Source organism: Cyprinus carpio, chromosome B5 (genome assembly GCF_018340385.1).
Source record: "Cyprinus carpio isolate SPL01 chromosome B5, ASM1834038v1, whole genome shotgun sequence".
Classification (NCBI taxonomy): domain Eukaryota; kingdom Metazoa; phylum Chordata; class Actinopteri; order Cypriniformes; family Cyprinidae; genus Cyprinus; species Cyprinus carpio.
The window spans coordinates 6,957,863-6,978,155 of record NC_056601.1 but is presented as its reverse complement, the minus strand read 5'-3'; the positions used below and the strand labels follow the sequence as shown (position 1 = coordinate 6,978,155).

General features: G+C 36.2%; 1 protein-coding gene across 2 annotated transcripts in view; it reads right to left on the bottom strand.

Annotated features, from left to right (window-relative positions):
• Positions 1-20,293, bottom strand: part of LOC109090114 (zinc finger matrin-type protein 4-like) — a 77,415-nt gene that overhangs the window by 19,596 nt on the left and 37,526 nt on the right. For both annotated transcript variants that reach the window (XM_042723973.1, XM_042723972.1), the window contains exons 4-5: positions 14,193-14,349; positions 5,272-5,496 (exon numbers count right to left, since the gene is read on the bottom strand). In XM_042723973.1, the coding sequence (XP_042579907.1) occupies positions 5,272-5,496; positions 14,193-14,349 (382 nt within the window). The remainder of the gene's footprint in view (positions 1-5,271; positions 5,497-14,192; positions 14,350-20,293) is intronic.

Here is a 20,293-nt window from a genome sequence, read left to right as displayed (position 1 = left end):
AACTACACACTCGTACATGAGGAAAACATTACATTTATTTATATACATACAGTATATATAAATATATGTGTACTACATTAGGCTAACCCAGACTTGTCATAGCACTTGCATATTATTGCTCTTTTGTTGGTTTCGATTGCTTCTATTGTCATCATTTGTAAGTCGCTTTGGATAAAAGCATCTGCTAAATGACAATGTAAATGTAAAACGAGTGAGAGTGAAGAGCAAAGAGACAAAATGAAGTCTGCTCTTCAGTTCACTGCTGAAAAACTTAAATTTGTCAGGCTTTAGACACCTACAGTATCACTGCACAGAGTCCTAAAAAGCCAAAAAATATTAAATAAATATAAAGAGGAGATAAAAGGAGGGAAAACCCCTGTGCAATAGTAAAAGAAAAAATATTACAAATATATATATTTTTATAAATATATACATTTATAGAAATTCAAATACCATTTGTATTAAATCATTAATTTGTGTTTATTTTTATTTGTGTTATACATTTAAATAACATAAAATCAGTACATCATGCTAGTTACGAAGAAGAGATGACCTCCAAAAAGGTGTCAATTATAATTTCAAATTAATAATAATAATAATAATAATAATAATAATAATACAAAAGCAACACAAAATGAATTATGAATGTGTAATTACATAGATACATTAATCATACTGTATAATAATTATATATAACACCCGTCAACTTATTTCACCAATCTGACTAAAATAAATTTATTTTGATCATTAATTGATAGAAAGTTTTAAATGTCACGTATTAAGTGATTACGTATTTTTGTCCTTATATATTTAGCATCATGATACATCATGATAGTTGGGAAGAAAAGACGACCTCCAACATTCTCTGTGGGTACATCACCAATAACATCATACAGTTTAAGTTCATTGGTGTGTAAAAAATTTAATGTTCAACTGGTATCACCTGGATAGTGGTCCTTTTTCAACAATGTAGAAAAATGTAGGAGAACCCCTTGATGTTTACCCTCCCAAAAAAACTACAGAACACAGAAGTAACAGTTAGCCCTCCCTTTGTGTAAATAAAAAGGTGCTGCAATTCAAAGCAGCAGGAGAAGAAAACGTGCCATGCACACACACACACACACACACACACACACACACACACACACACACACACACACACACACACACACACACACACACACACACACACACAAACACACACACACATTCATGAGAAACCATGCAGACATAGTGCTCAACAGAAAAGCTATGAATATTTCATGATGGTTCATTCTTCAAAGTGTGACTGCTGCCTCCCTCTCTGATGCTCTGAACATCAGACAACACTCAAAGGATGCCCGGGACAGATATATGCAAACAGAGAAATATGCAGAAAAATCTAAGGCGAGCAGACAGAAGGAGAAAAAACATGGATGGATACTGAAAAGAGAGACAGAGGCAAGTGTTTTAGGTGCTAACGCTTTGTGTGAAAGATGAGCCTGCCACCAGCAGCTCCCAGCCCAATGAATTAGACAGCAAGTTCTCCTGCAACATTTCCCTCTCTGGCAAACTCTCTCTCTCTCTCTCTCTCTCTCTCTCTCTCTCTCTCTCTCGCTCTCTCTCTCGCTCTGGCCGTTAGGGTGATTTGCCACATCATTACTAATTGATAATCACGTTGGAGAGAAGCCATAAGAGGCGTACTACTGAACACTGCGGTGTCTGTTCTGACATTTCCTGGCTGGAGTAATGACTAGGTGACATTAGTGAGAGACCTTGCAGGGCAGACAGTGAGAACGGGCAGCCGAGGGGAAAATTGCAGAGATGGTTGGCCCATCCATTTTTCCCTCCTTAACCCAGTGAAGATGAAATGTGTGTGAAAGATCAGCTCTGGTGCAGGATACCGACTGACTGTTTCTACAGGTCCATTTTGGTCCAGGTCTTCCTGATGCTGGAATCACAGTGTGAGGTAGTGAATGCAAACTGAAGATGGATATATAGGGGAGGCCAGGGATAACTGTAACACCTTGCACCAATTTAAACGGAAAGAAATTGTAAGTCACAGTGGACAATTAGGGCTGGGTGATAATATGGTAATGATAATTATTGAAAAATAATTTTCCTTGATAAAACAATAGCAAGAGTCCGATAAACGTTTGATGTTCATGCGCCAAAAGTGGAATGAAACAGCGCTATTCCTTTGAGCTGCGCCACTAGTGTTGCCAACTTCTTTCAATGGAAAGTAGCTAAAGCCAGCTTTAAAAAGTTGCTAAATGTCACTAGATGATGTCATATGCTAATTAGTATATTCACAACATCATTGCGTCGTATTGCCATTTACATTGTTTTGCCTCTCTGTGCTCACATACTGTATTTTAATGCAGCCAAATATATGTTTTAACATTTCTGTTGTCAGGCCACGAGAAGAATATGAAATAGTGACTGTAATGCGGCCCCTTTAGACTACATAACTAGCCAGCCAGTGCTCCACACAGAGATCTGATCTCATCATCATCCAGTCTGTCAGGAATGACATGAAGAAACAGAACAAACTGAGACAATCTAAATCCAGAAGAACTGTGGCAACGTCTCCAAGATGCCTCAAGAGACCTACTGTACCTGCAAAGCTTCCTGAAAAGTGCACCTAGAGCAAAAGCAGCTTTGAACGCAAAGGATGGTCACACCAAATGTTGATTTAATTTAGTTAATAGAAGTTAATTGATAAAAAAAAAAAAAATCTATTTATGACATTATTTTTGACAGCATCCTCATTCTACAGCATTTTTACACAAATGTCTAAAACTTTTAACAGAACTGTAGCTTTGCAGGAAGGTTTCTTGAAGCATCTTGGAGACATTGCCAAAGTTCTTCTGGATTTAGTCTGTCTCAGTTTGTTCTGTTTCTTCATGTCATTCCTGACAGACTGGAGGATGATGAGATCAAATCTCTGTGTGGAGCACTAGCTGTTGTCAGACTCCTTGTGCAAACAAAAATTTCACAGGATTATTGATATTAATGGAAAAATGAATGTTTGGAAATGTAAACTGATATTTCCTACTGACACACTACAGCAAAGGATAAAAATAACTCACCTAAAACCATTTTTAGCTGGTGACAATACTAGTGTTCTAATAATTTTAGCCACCACTGTATAATCAAGCTGTCATCTGAAGAAATCAAATACACATAAGATAAAGACAATGTCTGTTCTGTGATTTCAGCTTTACTGTAAGCCCGGGATTTTTCTATGAAGATATTTATTTTAAGGAAAAATGACTGGAAAAGTGTAAAGAATTCAAAAACGTTTAGTGTTTGTAATGTTCTGACCGTAAAGAGTGGTTTAAAGAAACAATTGTTTTGTTTTACCATTACAGGGGAAAAGTGTACTAAAAACAGTGATCTCCCCTACTTTAAGTGAAAAAAAAAATGAAAGTCATGACATTTGCCAAGTATGGTAACCCACACTCGGGGTTACTGGTGCTCTGCATCTAACTTATCCAAGTGCACACACACAGCAGTGAGAAGTGAACACACACCCGGAGCAGTGGGCAGCTATATCCAGCGCCTGGGGAGCAACTGGGGGTTCAGTGCCTTGCTCAAGGGCACTTCAGCCATGGGTATTGGTGGAAGAGAGCACTGTTCATTAACTCCCTCCCCCACCTACAACTCCTGCCAGCACCGAGACTCGAACCTGCAACCTTCAGGTTACAAGTCCAACTCTAACCATTAGGCCACAGCTGCATACTTTAATTAATGTGTTACCTAAAACTGAGCTTTAATGTGAAGCAGGATGTTTGACAAAATCTTCAAACAGTTCATAAATCTGTTGTGGGAAATGTAGATACTGTAACTTCTATCCTTGAGTGAAGTAAAAATCTCCAGTTTATTTTCTCATTCGGCACTCAGCCTAATTGTTTTCCATTTTAATCTTGTGCTGACAGAGTAATAGTCACTATGAGCCTGGCCAAGTATTCAGTGTGTCTTCCATTAACAAGGCTGCTCGGAATTCACAATCCATCACTCTAAGCTAGGGATAACCTTCAGTCCAAACAGACTAAACCAAACCTCAGCTCACTGCTCATCTCAGTCTCACATTGCCAATCTCTCTGAAGCTTTGATCTGTACCGCACTGAGTCCTTTTAGCTCTAATGAGTTGAAACATCCCATGTTACTTAATAGTTCTAGCAATGACTGCTGGCCTGGTCACTTTCCCTCTCACCTGAGAGAAAACTTATTTGTAATTGTTATTGACATAATGTGAGCCATGAGACAATGGGAGAGCACACTCTTCCTCCCACAGAAATTAATAGCCTGTATCAAAGTCTCTGGACGCCCAAACCTATTGCTTTTATTCTCTTGGAGTCCAGGCTGGAGAAGAGGCAAGGGAACTAAAAGACACATTGAGAAGTTTTATTGTATTATGGCAGCGCTTTCATTAATCTATCGAGGAAGTGAGCCCCATGGCACCAACTACCGCTCTGAGCTGGGAATAGCCTTCAATAAAAATACACAGTGAAATATAACATGAGCAACATAGGTCAATCTTTGTGGCCTCACAGTTTGCCTCTCATACCTTGAGTAACAAAGAGGTCATATAAAAATTCACACAACTCTGAATTCTTTACTTTTGAAGACATCATAGCATCAAAGAAAAAGGAGCTGAGATTTGTGACATATCTGTGCTGCGTGATAGACAAGTCTTATTAAAAAAAAACTCTAGTCAAAAACAGTTTACAGACTTTCTAAACCTTGAAAAACCTTGATGAACACTGATCAAGTGACACTCAAAGAGCCTGAGTGCTACTTTTCATTCTAATTGTTATGCTGATAATATAATTTGTAATGATTTTATATATTTAATAAAATGTATAAAATAGATCCATTTTAAAGAATGGTCTTAGACCCCATTGTAAATACTTCTAGGGTTGGTTGTTTCAGTGAAACATAAATTACTGATGTAAAATATTGAAATGTATTTTTGAAAAACCATAGGGTAAATATTTCCATGTATTCAAACCATTTCTCCGTAAACCTCAATTATCATTTAATGGCATTACACCTTGTCATTTCAAGCTTAATTATATGACACAGTATCATTGCATAACCAATTCATTTCTAGGCAGTTGCACTGGCCAATATAATCAACATTCTCATTTCCATCAAAGACCTGCAGGACAGTAAAGCAATACAAATCTTTCATCATTCAGTTTAGTGCTTCATCATCTAATGAACTAACAGCCACATTAATCATGCAGTAATAAACAGCCATTAACAGAGAGTTTATGTCTGTACCTTTCATCTCTCCCATGTCTAAAGTCTTCCCTAGTTGTTCCAGTAGATCTGCACGTGCTGCGTTTTTCTTGTGCTTTTTGCCGTCGTAGTGTTGCTGTGCCATTCCAGGATTGTTGAACCAAGCATTGCACAGCTGACAGTAGCGATCAGAATCCCGGTGCTGACGGGTCGAGCTCACAGGTGAAGTTTCTGAGGAGGGTGTTTTCACTGGACTAGGTGTCACCTCTGAAGAAACAAAGTAGAACAAGAATTAGAATGGAATAATGATTTAAAACATAATTTATTTTATATTTTACATATTTAAAAGGGTCATTTCCCTGATGTTTTGACATATGAGGTCATTGTACTATCAAAACAACCTGTAACTTTCAGAACGCAAAACTTTCTTGTTAGTCTAAAAACAGCTTATATTGAAGCCAGTCTGCCAAAACAACAGCTTGTGGAATGTGCTGTTTATGACGTAATAGTGTGGCTAAATACTGCCTTCGCAGAAAAAGATCAATGCCTGCTTCTACTTCGCTGCCTGTTTAGCCCCGCCCACAACTTCGCACATGTAGGGTAAATAACGAGAGAAGCAAACACAGGTCTACGCAGAAAGCAAACAATAAAGATGGCTCCGAAGACAAGAAGACGCTGTCCAGTGCCAAGTTGTGGATTAAACACAATCTTTGCATCGCCTTCCTTCTGATCATAACGTTAGGAAAGAGTGGATGAATTTTATTTTTAAAGAAGCTCCAGTTGGCGTCAGTAGGACCTGGTCCTTTGTTCACTTCATTTTACTGCAGATTCCTTTACAAACAAGGCACAATTTGATTTTCAAAAAGACTGAAAGTAAAATGCTGTGCTGACTATATTGGATCCGACAGGAATGTTTTTATTAAATAAATAAATAAATATTGCTAACATTATAAAAGTGGACCTCAGAGAGCAGTACAAAATTAAAAAAAAACAAAGGCAGTTCATGACCCCTTTAAGACTTCAGATATGCTGGGGAGGTGTGTTTGATAAGTCTGCAGAAGTTTGGCAACCAGGTACAAGATGGTAAATTCTGTAGACTGCTATATAAAACTTTAGGCAATGGCCAAGATTCAATGCTCTATGGGACATATTTTGATGTTCATCAAAAATCCTGAGAAAAAAATCTATAGTATAGATATGGTTATATTTTAATTATATTGTTATAAATTATTTATATATTCCATTCAAATTTCATTCACTTGCAACACTACTGTTTCTATCTTTCAGTGATAGAAAATGCAACAAAAGCATCTTATTGCTGTTTTAGAAACTTAACATGAAAACTATTCTATACATTTGTCACAACTTGGTTTTCAAAAGAAAAATGCCTTTGTTCTAGATAAACAAATGTAGTTAGAAAAGGTGAGGGTTAGGACTAAGGTTTTAAAGTTTCTACTGCTTTGATTCTACTGCTTACAAGGGGCACACAATCTGTTTTAAATCACGTAATGTTGCCATTTCTAACAAAATTATCTGCCAACTGGCAATGAACTTTGTTTTATTCACTTGCCAAAGCCAAGTTTTACTCACATTTGGCGCTTTAAGTGTATAATTTTGGACTCTAGTTGCAATCCAGATAGCTTGAGGATTTTTGGATTTTCTGTAAGTACACACCCAGAAAGCCAAAGAGAAACTCACAAAACAAATTATTCCCAGCCATGTGATGACTGTTTGGATAACCAAATGAAACAAACAAAAGTATGTCTTATTCTTGTTTACTTTAGTGATTCTAGTCAGAAATTATTTCTGATCTTGACAGCAACAACCCAATTACTGAGATTCTATTCACCGTGTTTGGATGTGTTCTCTGCTACATAACTAACAAGCTGTTGCCAGTGACTTTATCAGGAAGATGATGCTCTGTATTGTTTCTGACAGTCCTGCGTTGGACACACACACATACAGAGCAAGCTTCTTTACTCATTTACTGTTGTGCATGGATGGCGGCATCACCACAGAGCAGACAGAATAAACACAAAACACACCAGAGAATCATAATGCCAGGCCAAACAATCAGTTTTAACACCTCAGTAGCTGTCCACTCTGCCATGGACAATGTTTACAAAAGCTCTTTTCAGCCTTGACATCACATCCAATTTTTGGGTAGAAGGGACAATTGGAAAGAATGAGCCACTTCCTGTCTGAGTTTATTAGTGTTCATAGGTGTTATTGAGCGGTGAGAGTGAACTGACCCGAATTCTTTGACAGAGTTTGTCTACATTTACACTGACTGCCTGTTCTTCAGCCCTATTAGCCTTTATATATGATTTGATACATAAACTACATTAGTAGTGACTGCAAAAGCTATGACAGGGGCTAAAGAGACTCCACATAAGCTTCCTACAAAGCTTTGATTTATTAGCATGCATATCTGTAAAAACTGGGACGTCCACGAACAAAGAGACGCGTTGAAAAGTATTCTTGTTGTGCCAGGAAATTTATAGCCTGCCAAACACGTGCATTATTCCTTCAATCTGTTTTTCACTCTTCTTTTACATTCTTTCCAGCGGGGTTGATAAAAGTATAATGCATGCTTTGGATGGGACACAAAATTTAATTTAGGCAATTAACAACCACTGTTGCAAAAATTAAATTTGACACTGTAAATTAAAATGCTACATGAGATGAAAATTTAAAGAAGATGAATGAGCTGCCACAAGACAGTGCGACAGTACATTTGCAGGCAGCTTAATTTTGAGAAAGCTTAATCTAGTTTATTTTTAACTGACGGTCATTCTCTGTAAAGAAATGTTGTTTATTGCAGGGCCTATGAGTTCTTGGCACAATGAAAGACAACACATTTGCATTAAAGCCATTAAATTAATTAATCATACCTGAAGTGTGGTCATACAGGAAATTTACATAGCATTTTATGTGTGGCAAGGCTTAGCACTCTATGAAGAACAAACTTTAAAAATGCAAAGCAAATACAAATTTAATAAAAGCGACAGTAAAGTATAGTACATAATGTGTAATTCATAAAACTCCCTTAAGCCCTGGCTGCCATTATTGGAGTATCTGACAGACTCTTGCAGTATAACACTATGGATATTAGCAGAATCCGGCACTGAAACATTGAAGTATTGATTTACAAGCTCAGGGGTTTACGGTGTGATATCCATCAAAATGAAAAACAGGAAGGTTTCTAGTTTCCTATAAACACAAGACCAAGACCATCCCTGTACAATTTAAGATAACTGTGTTTTATTTTAACACAGACATTTTTGCACAACTCAAAGTTCTTCATGCTATGTTTTATTACAGGGTCACCAAACTTTTTGACATTATTTACTAGATTATTTGCACTTGTTGTGTTTATTGTTCCCTTTGCGTCATGTGTCACATGATGACAACTTACTACCAGTTCCTTGGTTTAATAGTGAGTGTCACAGTGTTTTGCGTATGGAATAGAATGAATGTCTTGATTTATTGTTATATTTGTGTACTAAAATGCCATACATTTTTACACCTGTTTCACACTGCAAGCTTGAGGTTCGCCTTAGCTTCATGTCAGCATAAATATGGCACTAACTCTTAACTCTTTTCTTTTGCTCAAGAGACAATTCTTATTATTACTAGCGATCTTGAAAACATTTTAGCTGCTCAATTATTTGTGTTATACATTTCCTCAGGATTATTTGAGGAATAGAAAGTCAAAAAGTAGCATGTATTTGTAATAGAAATCTTTTGTGACATTATAAATATCTTTACTGTTACTTTTGAATAAAAAAAAAAAAGACTTACTAAGTGAAGTCCTTCCAGAAATATCACACAGCAGTTCACTGGTATATTTAAGCATATCAGCTAAAACACTGAGCCTCACAAAAGTGGTAAAGGATAAATGAATATATTCCCTGGGAATGTCCCCAATAACACCATCACTCACCACCACTATAGTTTCTTAATGCAGACGGCAATATCTTACCCAATGTAATTACTGGTACCGGACTTCTGCCTTAATAGTCCTTCTGTATTGCCTAAATTAAATTTGGTGCCACAGGCCTATGACACTAAAGTCATTCATTACTGCTATCGCAGTTTTACTTAATGTTCTCGTGGTCACCAGGGGTGGCCAAAACCTTGTTCCTGAACTGTTACTTCTTGCTCTTTTTTTGGGTATGAAACCAGCTCTTTAACATTATTTCAGTGTATCATTAGCACCTCACTGTCCACTCCCCCACTGTGCCTCTTATTCTCAAGCTCAGGGAGAAGCGATGAGCATGTCTGTTCCCCAAAAGACAGATACACCTCCATCCTTCCATTTATTTTCTGCCCTTTGCCTACTGCAGCATAAAAGCACTTTAAAATCACTTAGAAGGCTCCCGAGTATCCCTGGTTAAGGAAAGGCTATATATATACAGTAACTGAAATTGAATTAGGGACAGAGGATGGGATAGCAGTTCGAGAACAGTGACAAACAAAAAACAACAACAAAATGTTCATAATGCACTGACTGAAATCATTTCAAGTCTCTCACATTCTAAAGAGTTCAGTTCATGGCCACTGCTGCAGTGAAAAAGATTCACCAGTAATGCGTTTCCTGTCTTCTTTATAACAAACAATAGTCTGACACCAGCAGGCAGGAGATTTCAAACATTAATGAGATTCTGTGGGAGGAAATAACAGAGAAACTTCAGGTAATTCCAGGTGACAGTTTAGGCAATAAGGGAAGAGTCATCTATCAGGAGATTTACTGCAGGCACAAAGACATCTACTGGATTTGGGTGACATAAAGATGGAGAGGGACTTTTGAAGAGATCATTCATCCAAGCAGAAAGCCTGCACAAGTCATATGCACAAACTTTGCTGGATTTCCTAGCGACAACTGTTGCGTGTTGTTAGGTCTGAAACTACACACTTTTATCACATTTAACAGTGGGGGAAAACATGCAAAACATCTGATATATTTATAGCAACGTGTGTATACCTTTAGAAATTATTCTTTGTCAAACTACAGCTGTAGACTCCATACAGGCCTAGTTATGAGGTTTATGCTGCCTTCACATTACCTGATTTATCGTAAAATTTATATTCTTTCTGACTTTGAAGAAAAAAAAACATAATTATGACTTACTTATTTTTTCCAAATACAAATTGCCAAATACATTTACGCATAACAGAAAACAAATAAATAAATTTAGGTCGTCTTATTTGTCTTATTTACATTCTAACTAAATTCCTAATACATTTCCCCCAAATACACAAATCATGCTAGAACCTTATAAACAGCTTCGGTGCACAAAAAAGGCACAAACCACCGAATGTGCACTACACACGCAATCTTATCCTAATGCAATGAAGGTGTACGGCTTGAGAGATTCCATTTCTGGATCAACCAGAACAGGATCAAAGGATTTTTTTCTTTCTTTCTTTTTTTTTTTTTTAATCCTTGCAGTTATCCGCTTTCCTCTCTAAAAAGTCCTCACTGGAGTTTCTGTACAATTTTCTCACTGCTGAATCACATCCAGTTCCCTGCTTTATATAAGCAGGGAATTTTTGACCACAAATATTTTACAAGATAACACTTTGCATAAAAAAAGGCTTTTTGAAGATTCTAAAAGGCTTAAAAATTTAAATCGTAATTATTTTCAAATTATAATTAGGTAGTTTGCCCAGTTTCCACAATTTACTGTTGTGTATCTAGTCTAGACACACATTTGCACAAACAACACAGAATTTTCCCATAATTACCAGTGGCAAAGATGTTTTATTGTAGTAACAGGATGCACAGGCAACCAGACCTGACTGCAAACTACCCTGTTGAGTCATTTAATAAGATGGATGTAGTACCCTTAAATGTCATGTAAAAATAAACAAATGTACATGTAGGTCGATACACACGGCCTTCCAGTGGTTTCTCATTTGTCTTACTGAATACAAAAGAGGAGGAGGAGGAGAAAAAGACAGGATGTTTTGTGTTATAAGCTGATATCTGACTGAAACAATAGTGTTTCCCAGGAGATGAGCTGGGCTCATGTCACTGGCTTCACTCAGTCACGTCACTTACAGTATGTGTGTTATGCAGAAATCAATAAGGGTGGCCTGTCAGTGGCTTGGGTTTATTTCACACAAACTGCGCTACAGCCACTAACACATCACACAATACAAGCTAACTTCTTAAAACCATCATCACTGAGCATAAAATTACTTGCATGCACAATTATTTTTTAACTTGATCTATTAAAATACCTTAAATTATAAGTGATAAAATGACTTGAATATACATCTAGTTTCAATTTCTAAAATTATGTTGACATTTTTTTTTTTTTTGGTCTTAAAGTCACAATGTGACTGTGATAATGCTTTTTATAAAAAGCCAACCTAGATGTCTGCTTTTTTATAAGGCAAGGTTAGTTCAGATAAACAAGTAAACAACTTAATGACATAAATTCATTATAAAATGACCACGCAACATTTTTAAAGTCAATAATTAAATTTAAAAATTGTATAAACATGTTTTGAGAAATAAAACCAACATGAATACAAAGATTGCATTTCTAAGAAATCAAATAATCTTTCCCTCTAAAAACTTGAGCCCTTTTTGGTTACTGTGAACAAGTGTTGAAGTGACACTGCAACATCTTTACAGTTTGTCCTCAGATTGCCAGGACACTGAAGAGCTTACTGAGTTTCAAGAGAACTCCTCTCTGCTCAGTTAAGCTGGGCCCGAGCTAGTCTGTCTCAGTATGCCACATGTCAGAGGGATTGATGGTCTGCCTCAATCCCCTCGGAGTGGGACACAAGCCTCGTCTGTCTCTAGCCATCAGACACAGATGGCACAGCTAATGATGGCATCAGTCAGTGACAGGAAACACAGAAGGAACAAGCAGAGAGAGAGAGAGAGAGAGAGAGCAAAGAAAAAAACAAGACTACAGTGGTAATTCATTTTAAGCAAGATATGCTACACAGCTTTGCATTTAAAACCAGACTGTGAAAGGAATGAACCTATGAATTTTAAATTAACATGGCAACACACAAGACCATTAAACAATTGTTTGCACCATGAGGTTTATAAGTAATGGATAAATGTGCAATCATCAAAGGTTTGGTAAGATCCAGGGTGGTAAGGACAAGAATAATACAAAATTAAAATAAAATCTAAAACAAATAAAAAAAATAATAAAAATAATCAAATATTAATAAATCTTAATGAAAAGTATTTTTATATTTATATTAATTTAATAATGACAATAATACATATTACTATTTATTTTATTTAGATATTTTATAATAAATATATTTTAATAATAATAATAAAATATTATTATTACTTTTTATTTAGATGTATTTTTACTTTGTTTTTATTATAATAATTATGACTGTTTTTGGAATAGTATACATTACAATAATAAAATCAATGTAATTATAAAAATACCTCTAATAATATTAATAATTTATTATTATTAATTTTTATTTAGAGGATTTTATCATTAAATTGATTTAATTATTATAATAAATGTGTAATATTTGTGTAAAAATCATAAGCATAATTATAATAAAATATAAATACATCTACATCAAATTAAATATTTTACAAGATAACACTTGGCTTAAAAAAGCTTTTTGAAGATTCTGAAAGGCTTAAAAAAAATGGAAATAATAATTATTTTCCAATTAAAATTAGGTAGTTTGCCCAGTTTCCACAATTAACTGTTGTAAAAAACTTATAAATTATTTAAAAAAAATATATTAGTAACATTAATGATTATGATAATAAATATTACTAATTATTTTATTTAGATATTCTATAATTATTAATTATTACGTTTTATTTAGATGTATTTTTATTTACTGTTTTTATTATAATTATAATTGTTTTTCAAATATTACACATTTATTGTAATAATAAAATCAATGTAATCATAAAAATAACTAAATATAATAATAAATAATTCGAAATATAATAATAATATTAATAATAATATTTTTATTTAGATGTATTTTGTCCTTAAATTGTTTTTTTATTATAATAACTGTGCAATAATTGGCAAATCATAATCAAAATTATTATAATAAAATGCATCTAAAAAGTATTTTTTTTTAATACTTTATATTATTAGTAATAATAATATCCCACAGGATACACAGTGGTTTTCATCCACCAGTCTGCCTTATATGCCCAATAGATTACATCAGTTTGACATAGATAGTGGACAGACTGTGGCTCCATCTCAAGCGTTAGAATTGTGTAATTGATCCTAAACACTGGATGCGATGTGGTGGGCCTCCTAACTATGCCATATGCGGCACAGCTGTCCACCGAAGAGTGTAATTAATAAACACATTGGGCATTTGGAGGCACAGCCAGTAGGAAAGCTGGTGACTAATGGATGCTGAACGGAACTGAAAGCCAGTCTCTCTCTCCATTGGCTGAAATGGAAATGACCCACAAAGCGTCTCTCTACTGTACACACTGTATATCCTTTGTGCATCCTCCTACAGGCGAAGGATTTCTGAGAGCTCACAGATCCCCGAGTGTTTCCTGCTCATTGCTATTGTGCTGTAAACAGGTCAGAAACCTAACATGCACAGCAAAGCACAGCGTGACAGAAACCTAATGCAAGAATGAACACAGACATAAACACAAATATGCAGACAGTGTGACAACAGTATTCTCAAACACACTGCTTTCACTCGGCTGCTTCTGTAAAGCTCCTTTTACAAAGTCGCAGAAAGACACATGCACACTCTTCCGCCTTTTTTTTTTTAGGTCAGTTACCCCTGTAGGCAAGTAGGCGGTGAGCAATGATGTGCAGTGCAAGGCTGTGAGTGTCCGGCTCATTCAAACGCCTGCCCTGATCCTCCAGCCACCCGCGGTCATCTCTGACAGATCTCCTCATACATAAACAACCTCCTAGAGAACTTTTTAGTGCTACATGTGTGTTTGTGTGAGCAACACGTACCTTTGGCTGTTATGGCAGGCTGTTCTCCCAGCAGAAGTTTGAGCCGCTTAGCATGGATCTTGCCTTGGTAATGAGACTGCGCTACCACCGCTGAAGTAAAGGACATGTTACACAGTGTACAGCACTTGTTCTTATCCACATCTCCCTCCTCACTCCCCTGCAACACATCAGACACATTTATCATGGTCAGAAGGTCAGATGGAGCAAGGGCACCCGGTTAAAAGAGGAAATCGAGAGCTTAGCACAATATTTCTCACAGCAAATTTTCTCCTCCTAACCCCCAGCAATGCTTGAGGGTAAATGAACTACAAATGTAACAGAGTGAAGAATGAGAGCAAGAGGGGGGAAATGTCTCGGTTTCTTTTGGATTGCTCATGTGGTTACTGGTGAGATGCAAATGGAGGTGATTTAACAGTAATGGGGCCAGTTTGATTGAACTATCATAGGCAGAAAGTGAGGCGATCACCCACTGCCTGCACTAAGATCTATTACATACTTTACATCAAACACAAGATGCGGAATCTATAGAGCCATTTCAAGACCTAGTTCATCTTCCTTGTGATGCATTCATCAGTATATGCTTGGGATGAAGATCCAATAGAATGAAATTTTAAGGATTCACAGTTTCTCGTCTATACCAAAAAGCCGACAATTACTGAACAGGGCACGGGGCAAATTGAGTCGGAATGCGCACACTCTAATTTTGAGCTACAGGTAAAAGAAGTAAAAAATGTCAGTTATGGTCGAATTAAGGATTGGCGATATGGGCAAAAATTCTTATCTCTGTATTTTTGGCCGATTTGCAATATATGGTATATATCTCTGCATTTTCGTCTTTGTATTTGGATTTTAAAAATCTGTATTTAATATATATTTATATTTCACTTACTGCCCAATGTTGTCCAACAAAACAATACATATTAAAGGCTATGAAAACAAATAAAGTGACTGTAACCATGTAAGCCTTTATATTATGTGCAAAAAAGGGTTAAAATCACATATCATTTGTAACATTGTAACATTGCAATCTAAAACAAAAATAAGGCTTTTAAAGCGTAAGTTAAATTCACTAAACTAAAAATGAAAATAAATGAGAACAAAAGCACAGAGTTGTGTTAGGTTATTTTGATTACCCCATTACAGTCACTTTACAGTCAGTGCTATCATGAAAGTACTTACTTGTAGGTTTAAAATTGTACTTGTCACATTTATTGTCCAACTACAAATATTTCAGCAAAATGTATATTTTAATCAGAATTATTGCGCTCCTATTTAATTGAGCTCGTTCACTGAAGTCTGTGAAGTTTAGCGGAGAACCCCAAAGCAGAAGGCTCATGCACTTCTGACAGAAAAAATTAAATATTTCCATGGCTTTTCTTTTAAAAGAAATGCATTCAAACAAACCGATTAATTTGAGCAAATGTAACACTAAAGACATTTATAATGTTACAAAAGATTTCTATTCCAAATAAATGCTGTTCTTATATAATAATAAGATTTTTTTGAGCACCAAAATCAGCATATAAGGATGATTTCAAAAGGATCGTGTGACACTGAGGACTGGAGTAATGGCTGCTGGGAAATTCAGCTTTACCATCTCAAAAATAAATTACATTTTTTTACATATTAAATACATTTACAATTGTAATATTATTTTAAAATATTGCAGTTCACTGTATTTTTGATCAAGAATAAATAAAGCTGTATTATCATAATGATAACCAGAATTCTGTCCTCTACAACAACCCTCACTGATATCCCGACTGCTACTGTACATTGGACTAACCCACTAAGGGCTTCAACATCGCCAAAACAGAAATAAGGTGACAAACCTGATGTGATGTCTTTCTTTTCCTTTTTTTTCTTTTTGTTCATTCCGCCAACTTTTCTCTCTTCCTTTCCCTAAAACACTGTAATTTTGTTTAAATTCCACTGTGAACTTTTCTAGTCTTTGGCCTTGTTAGATGTTCCTTACAGGCATTGTAAGTTGTTAACTGTAATTACAGGAAGAAACTTTATATTGATAGTAATCAAAAACAATGGTTGCCCTACAGCACAGGTTCCAGCTCTTTGAATAAACCAAGGAGATTATTTGCATAGATTTTCCAGCAATTTTGTTCCATTGCCACACAGAGCCTTGGACCATAGGAAGGGCAAAATGATATGACACATGAGGAGTGAAAACAGGCTAAGGTTGCGCTCGGAGGCATTCTTACACAAGCATGCAAACACACAAACTCACTCTGTGTCTGTCTTCCTAAACTACTAGACTGCAATACTAACACCGCTGAAGTATGTTAAAAGAGAGTTAGAAAACACTGAGGTCAGTATAGATGTTCTATACACATCCATTGCATTGAAGCTATTTTTAGTCTGCAGGTTGGCCTGCAAAAATCCATTGTTTTCTCTGTTTGTAAGGAACATGGAAGCCAAGCACCCTCAGTGTTAATGGAGGGAGCTGAACACACAGCACACACCAACACAGCACTTCTCCAAATGACCTTGCTCTGTGCTTCAGTATGTGCACTGTACATTCAATATATCCATTACCACATCACCTACTCTGAAAATAAGAATCTCCCACGCAAGTCCTCATATAGTGCATTGAGAATGTTGTGGTCTTTGTGTTACAGTGACATTCATATGAAACAGGAAAATAAAATCACTGACAAGAGCAAAACAGAGTGACTCTCTATTAAAAGCTAATTTGATAAAGTTAATGACTGCCATCTGCAAAAGGGGAAGGTCACCATGTTGCAAATTTGCATTGGCTCGACAAATTATAGCAGCTTAATTGTTAAATTACTGTGTATAGTTGTTTTGGACATGTATGTTTTTGATATGCAAAGTTGCACTGGCTAGGAGTATTTCAATGGTTAAAATTGGTAAAATTGGTCATTTTGGACATTGTGAAAAAGTTTGACTTAAGTTATGATTTAAAATGATCAAGCAATTAAAAGAACAGCTAAATGAAGTTTCTCACTTTAAATATTTATGTAAATGGTCAATTTTAACAAGTGGAAAGATGTTTATGAGTTAACATAGTTTAGAGTTAATTTTTTTAACAAAATGTTATGAACTGCATCAAAATGTTCTTCAACTTAAACCGTTTTCTTTGTCTGCTGACATTGCTTAGGTGGTCTCAAACTCAATTCCTGGAGGGCCGCAGCTCTGCAGAGTTAAAGTCCGAGACACACTGCATGATATTAGAAATTTATGTGTGCTGAAAAATGTGGAAGCAGCAAAAGTGGAAGACATAAGAGCTTGAGCAGTTTTATGTTTTAGCGCTGCTATGTCGTGTTGATTTCATGTCGCATTTTTATTGGTTGTTCAGTAAACGTGGATCATAGCAGCAAACACACTGCTGTATCGTTGGCTATCTTTGGTTGCAAGACCATGACAACAGCCTTCTTTGAACCTCTCTCACTGTATGACACAGGACCACCGATTAGGAGCCAGGATCACAGAAATCGCTACAATTGTGTTTGCAGTGTGTTTCTGGTTTTAGCTCCAAACAGCTCCAAATCACACCTCCTTGGAAGTTTCTAGTGATCCTGAAGACCTTGATTAGCTGGATCAGGTGTGTTTGATCAGGGTTGGAGCTAAATTGTGCAGAGCTATGGCCCTCCAGGAACTGAGTTTGAGCCTTAGGCCATGCAGACTAATTTTATCTAACAACCAAATGGTTGGTTACTTTGGGATTAAAGGCATTTCCATGTGTAGGCCAATCAATTCTCAATGGAGTGTTGAACTATATTATTTTCATATTGACTGTCCTTATTCACTTGGAAATACATCAGATCATTAAAGTGAACTGTGCCACGTTAACAATTCATGTTGTCGTTTAGATAAATGAAAAATAAATGCATATATTTAAGCATCAAATCCAGAGACTAAGGTAAAACCCACAAACATGTGCGTGCATGAATGATATTGATAAAATTTGAACCGAAAAATGCCACCCAGGGCTCTTCAACAGTAAAACACAACAGAAAACCCCTGACTTAGCTGTATCCCCCCAGATTTAATCTCCAGTGTGATTCGTCAGATATGTGTGGCTCACTTATTCTAAAGCCATGTGCAAAGCTGAAGATAATTACACTTCTGAATATACGTCTACACAGCAATTCACAGCCTGTCACTAAGAAAGACGCATTGCTCTTCATCAAAATGGATTTGTGTCTATTTCATTCATGCAATAAAATAATCTTTTTATCTGAAAGCGGAAAATTCACTTTACTGTCAACACAAAACAGTGTTTTCCACAGAGCTTTATGCTGCGTTCCAGGCAGGTTCAAGTCACGACTTCAAATCACGACTCACGACTTTGTAGCGTTCCAGGGAAGTCACGCCAAACTGCCTGAGGAATTGTGGTAGCTAGATGTAAACAAACCAGCATGATGGACCGTATGGGGCTAATTTACAATTATTTCTATCACCAAAGGTGCTTACTCTTCAAGTTCAGGTTTACCTAACGTTACCTTAACGTAAGCTATGCCTAACATTTCCATGGGGCGATATACTTTCACGACATACTTATCGTTTCAGACACATTACATTGTAATACATAATCGTGTGTGTATTATTTATTATTATTATTATTATTATTATTATTATTATTATTATTATATTGTTATTAATTTGATTGCAGTGTTATATTGTCCTAAAGTCTATGTCTCACCGTGTACCTCTTGCATAAACACCACATCCGTAGGGGCTGCAACTGTTGTTTCACAGGCTATGTGACGTCAGAGAGTGGAACTGGGAGTACATTGATCTAGTACGAGTTCACGGTTGGGAAGTCACCGGTTTGACTGCCGTTCCAGTGCACTTTCACGAGTAGAAGTTTGGAAAAACACAGGTTACGGGTTGCCTGGAACACGGCATTACTCTTATAATAATATCAGTGCAACTTCAATAACCAAAACAAGCAAAAAGCTTACTTGTTGTTCCTACATATTATGGTTGGAGATGAGAAAGTATTTTAAATAACACACATCACTTTAACAGAAAATAAACATTCTGCACATCTCTACATTTCAAAGAACTGCAACTATGACCTAGGTAGACAACATGGTCTTTAACGTTGTCCTACTCAAGATTAATGCTTGGTGAATGCTTGTTTTCTAATGTAGCCTGTTCACACACAACAATGAAGCATCTTTGCATTCATCCATCATCAGCTTCAGCAATAGCTAATCTTTTCTGAATGTATGCATGCATGCCCATGAATACCTTTGCCAACTCAGTTTAGACCTTTTTTTCATTTAGGGTTTTAGCTTTTATTGACAGAAACAATTGAGGGCAGACATGAAATGAAGCAGGGAGAGAAAATGGAGAGAGAGTGGGATCAGTACATGAAAGTGAAAGTGAAAAAAAATTAAAGTGATGTGACATACAGCCAAGTATGGTGACCCATACTTGGAATTTGTGCTCTGCTTTTAACCCATCCAAAGTGCACACACACAGCAGTGAACACACACACACACCGTGAACACACACCCGGAGCAGTGGGCAGCCATTTATGCTGCGGCGCCCGGGGAGCAGTTGGGGGTTCGGTGCCTTGCTCAAGGGCACCTCAGTCGTGGTGCCCTTGAGCAAGGCACCATAGCCACTGCTCTACAACATCATGGCTTCAACATAATCAGTTTTCTTCATAATTATTATAATTACTTACAGTAGCAAGCAATATGAAGGTAAGATTTCAATTTATAAATGAGGTTTACATTAAACTCAAAGCAATTTACTGGCACAAAAGAAGTTTTACCAAAGCATAAAGTCTCTCATATGCAACAGATATGTGACCCAGGACCACAAAATCAATCATAAGGGTAAATTTCTGAAATTAAGATTTATACATCATCCGAAAGCTGAATAAATAAGCTTTCCATTGATGCATGGTTTGTTATGACTATATTTGGCCGAGTTACAACTATTTGAAAATCTGGAATCTGAGGGTGCAAAAAAATCTAAATATTGAGAAAATCACCTTAAAATTTGTCCAAATGAAGTCCTTAGCAATGCATATTACTAATGAAAAATTATGTTTCGATATATTTACAGTAGGACATTTACAAAATATCTTTGTGGAACATGATCTT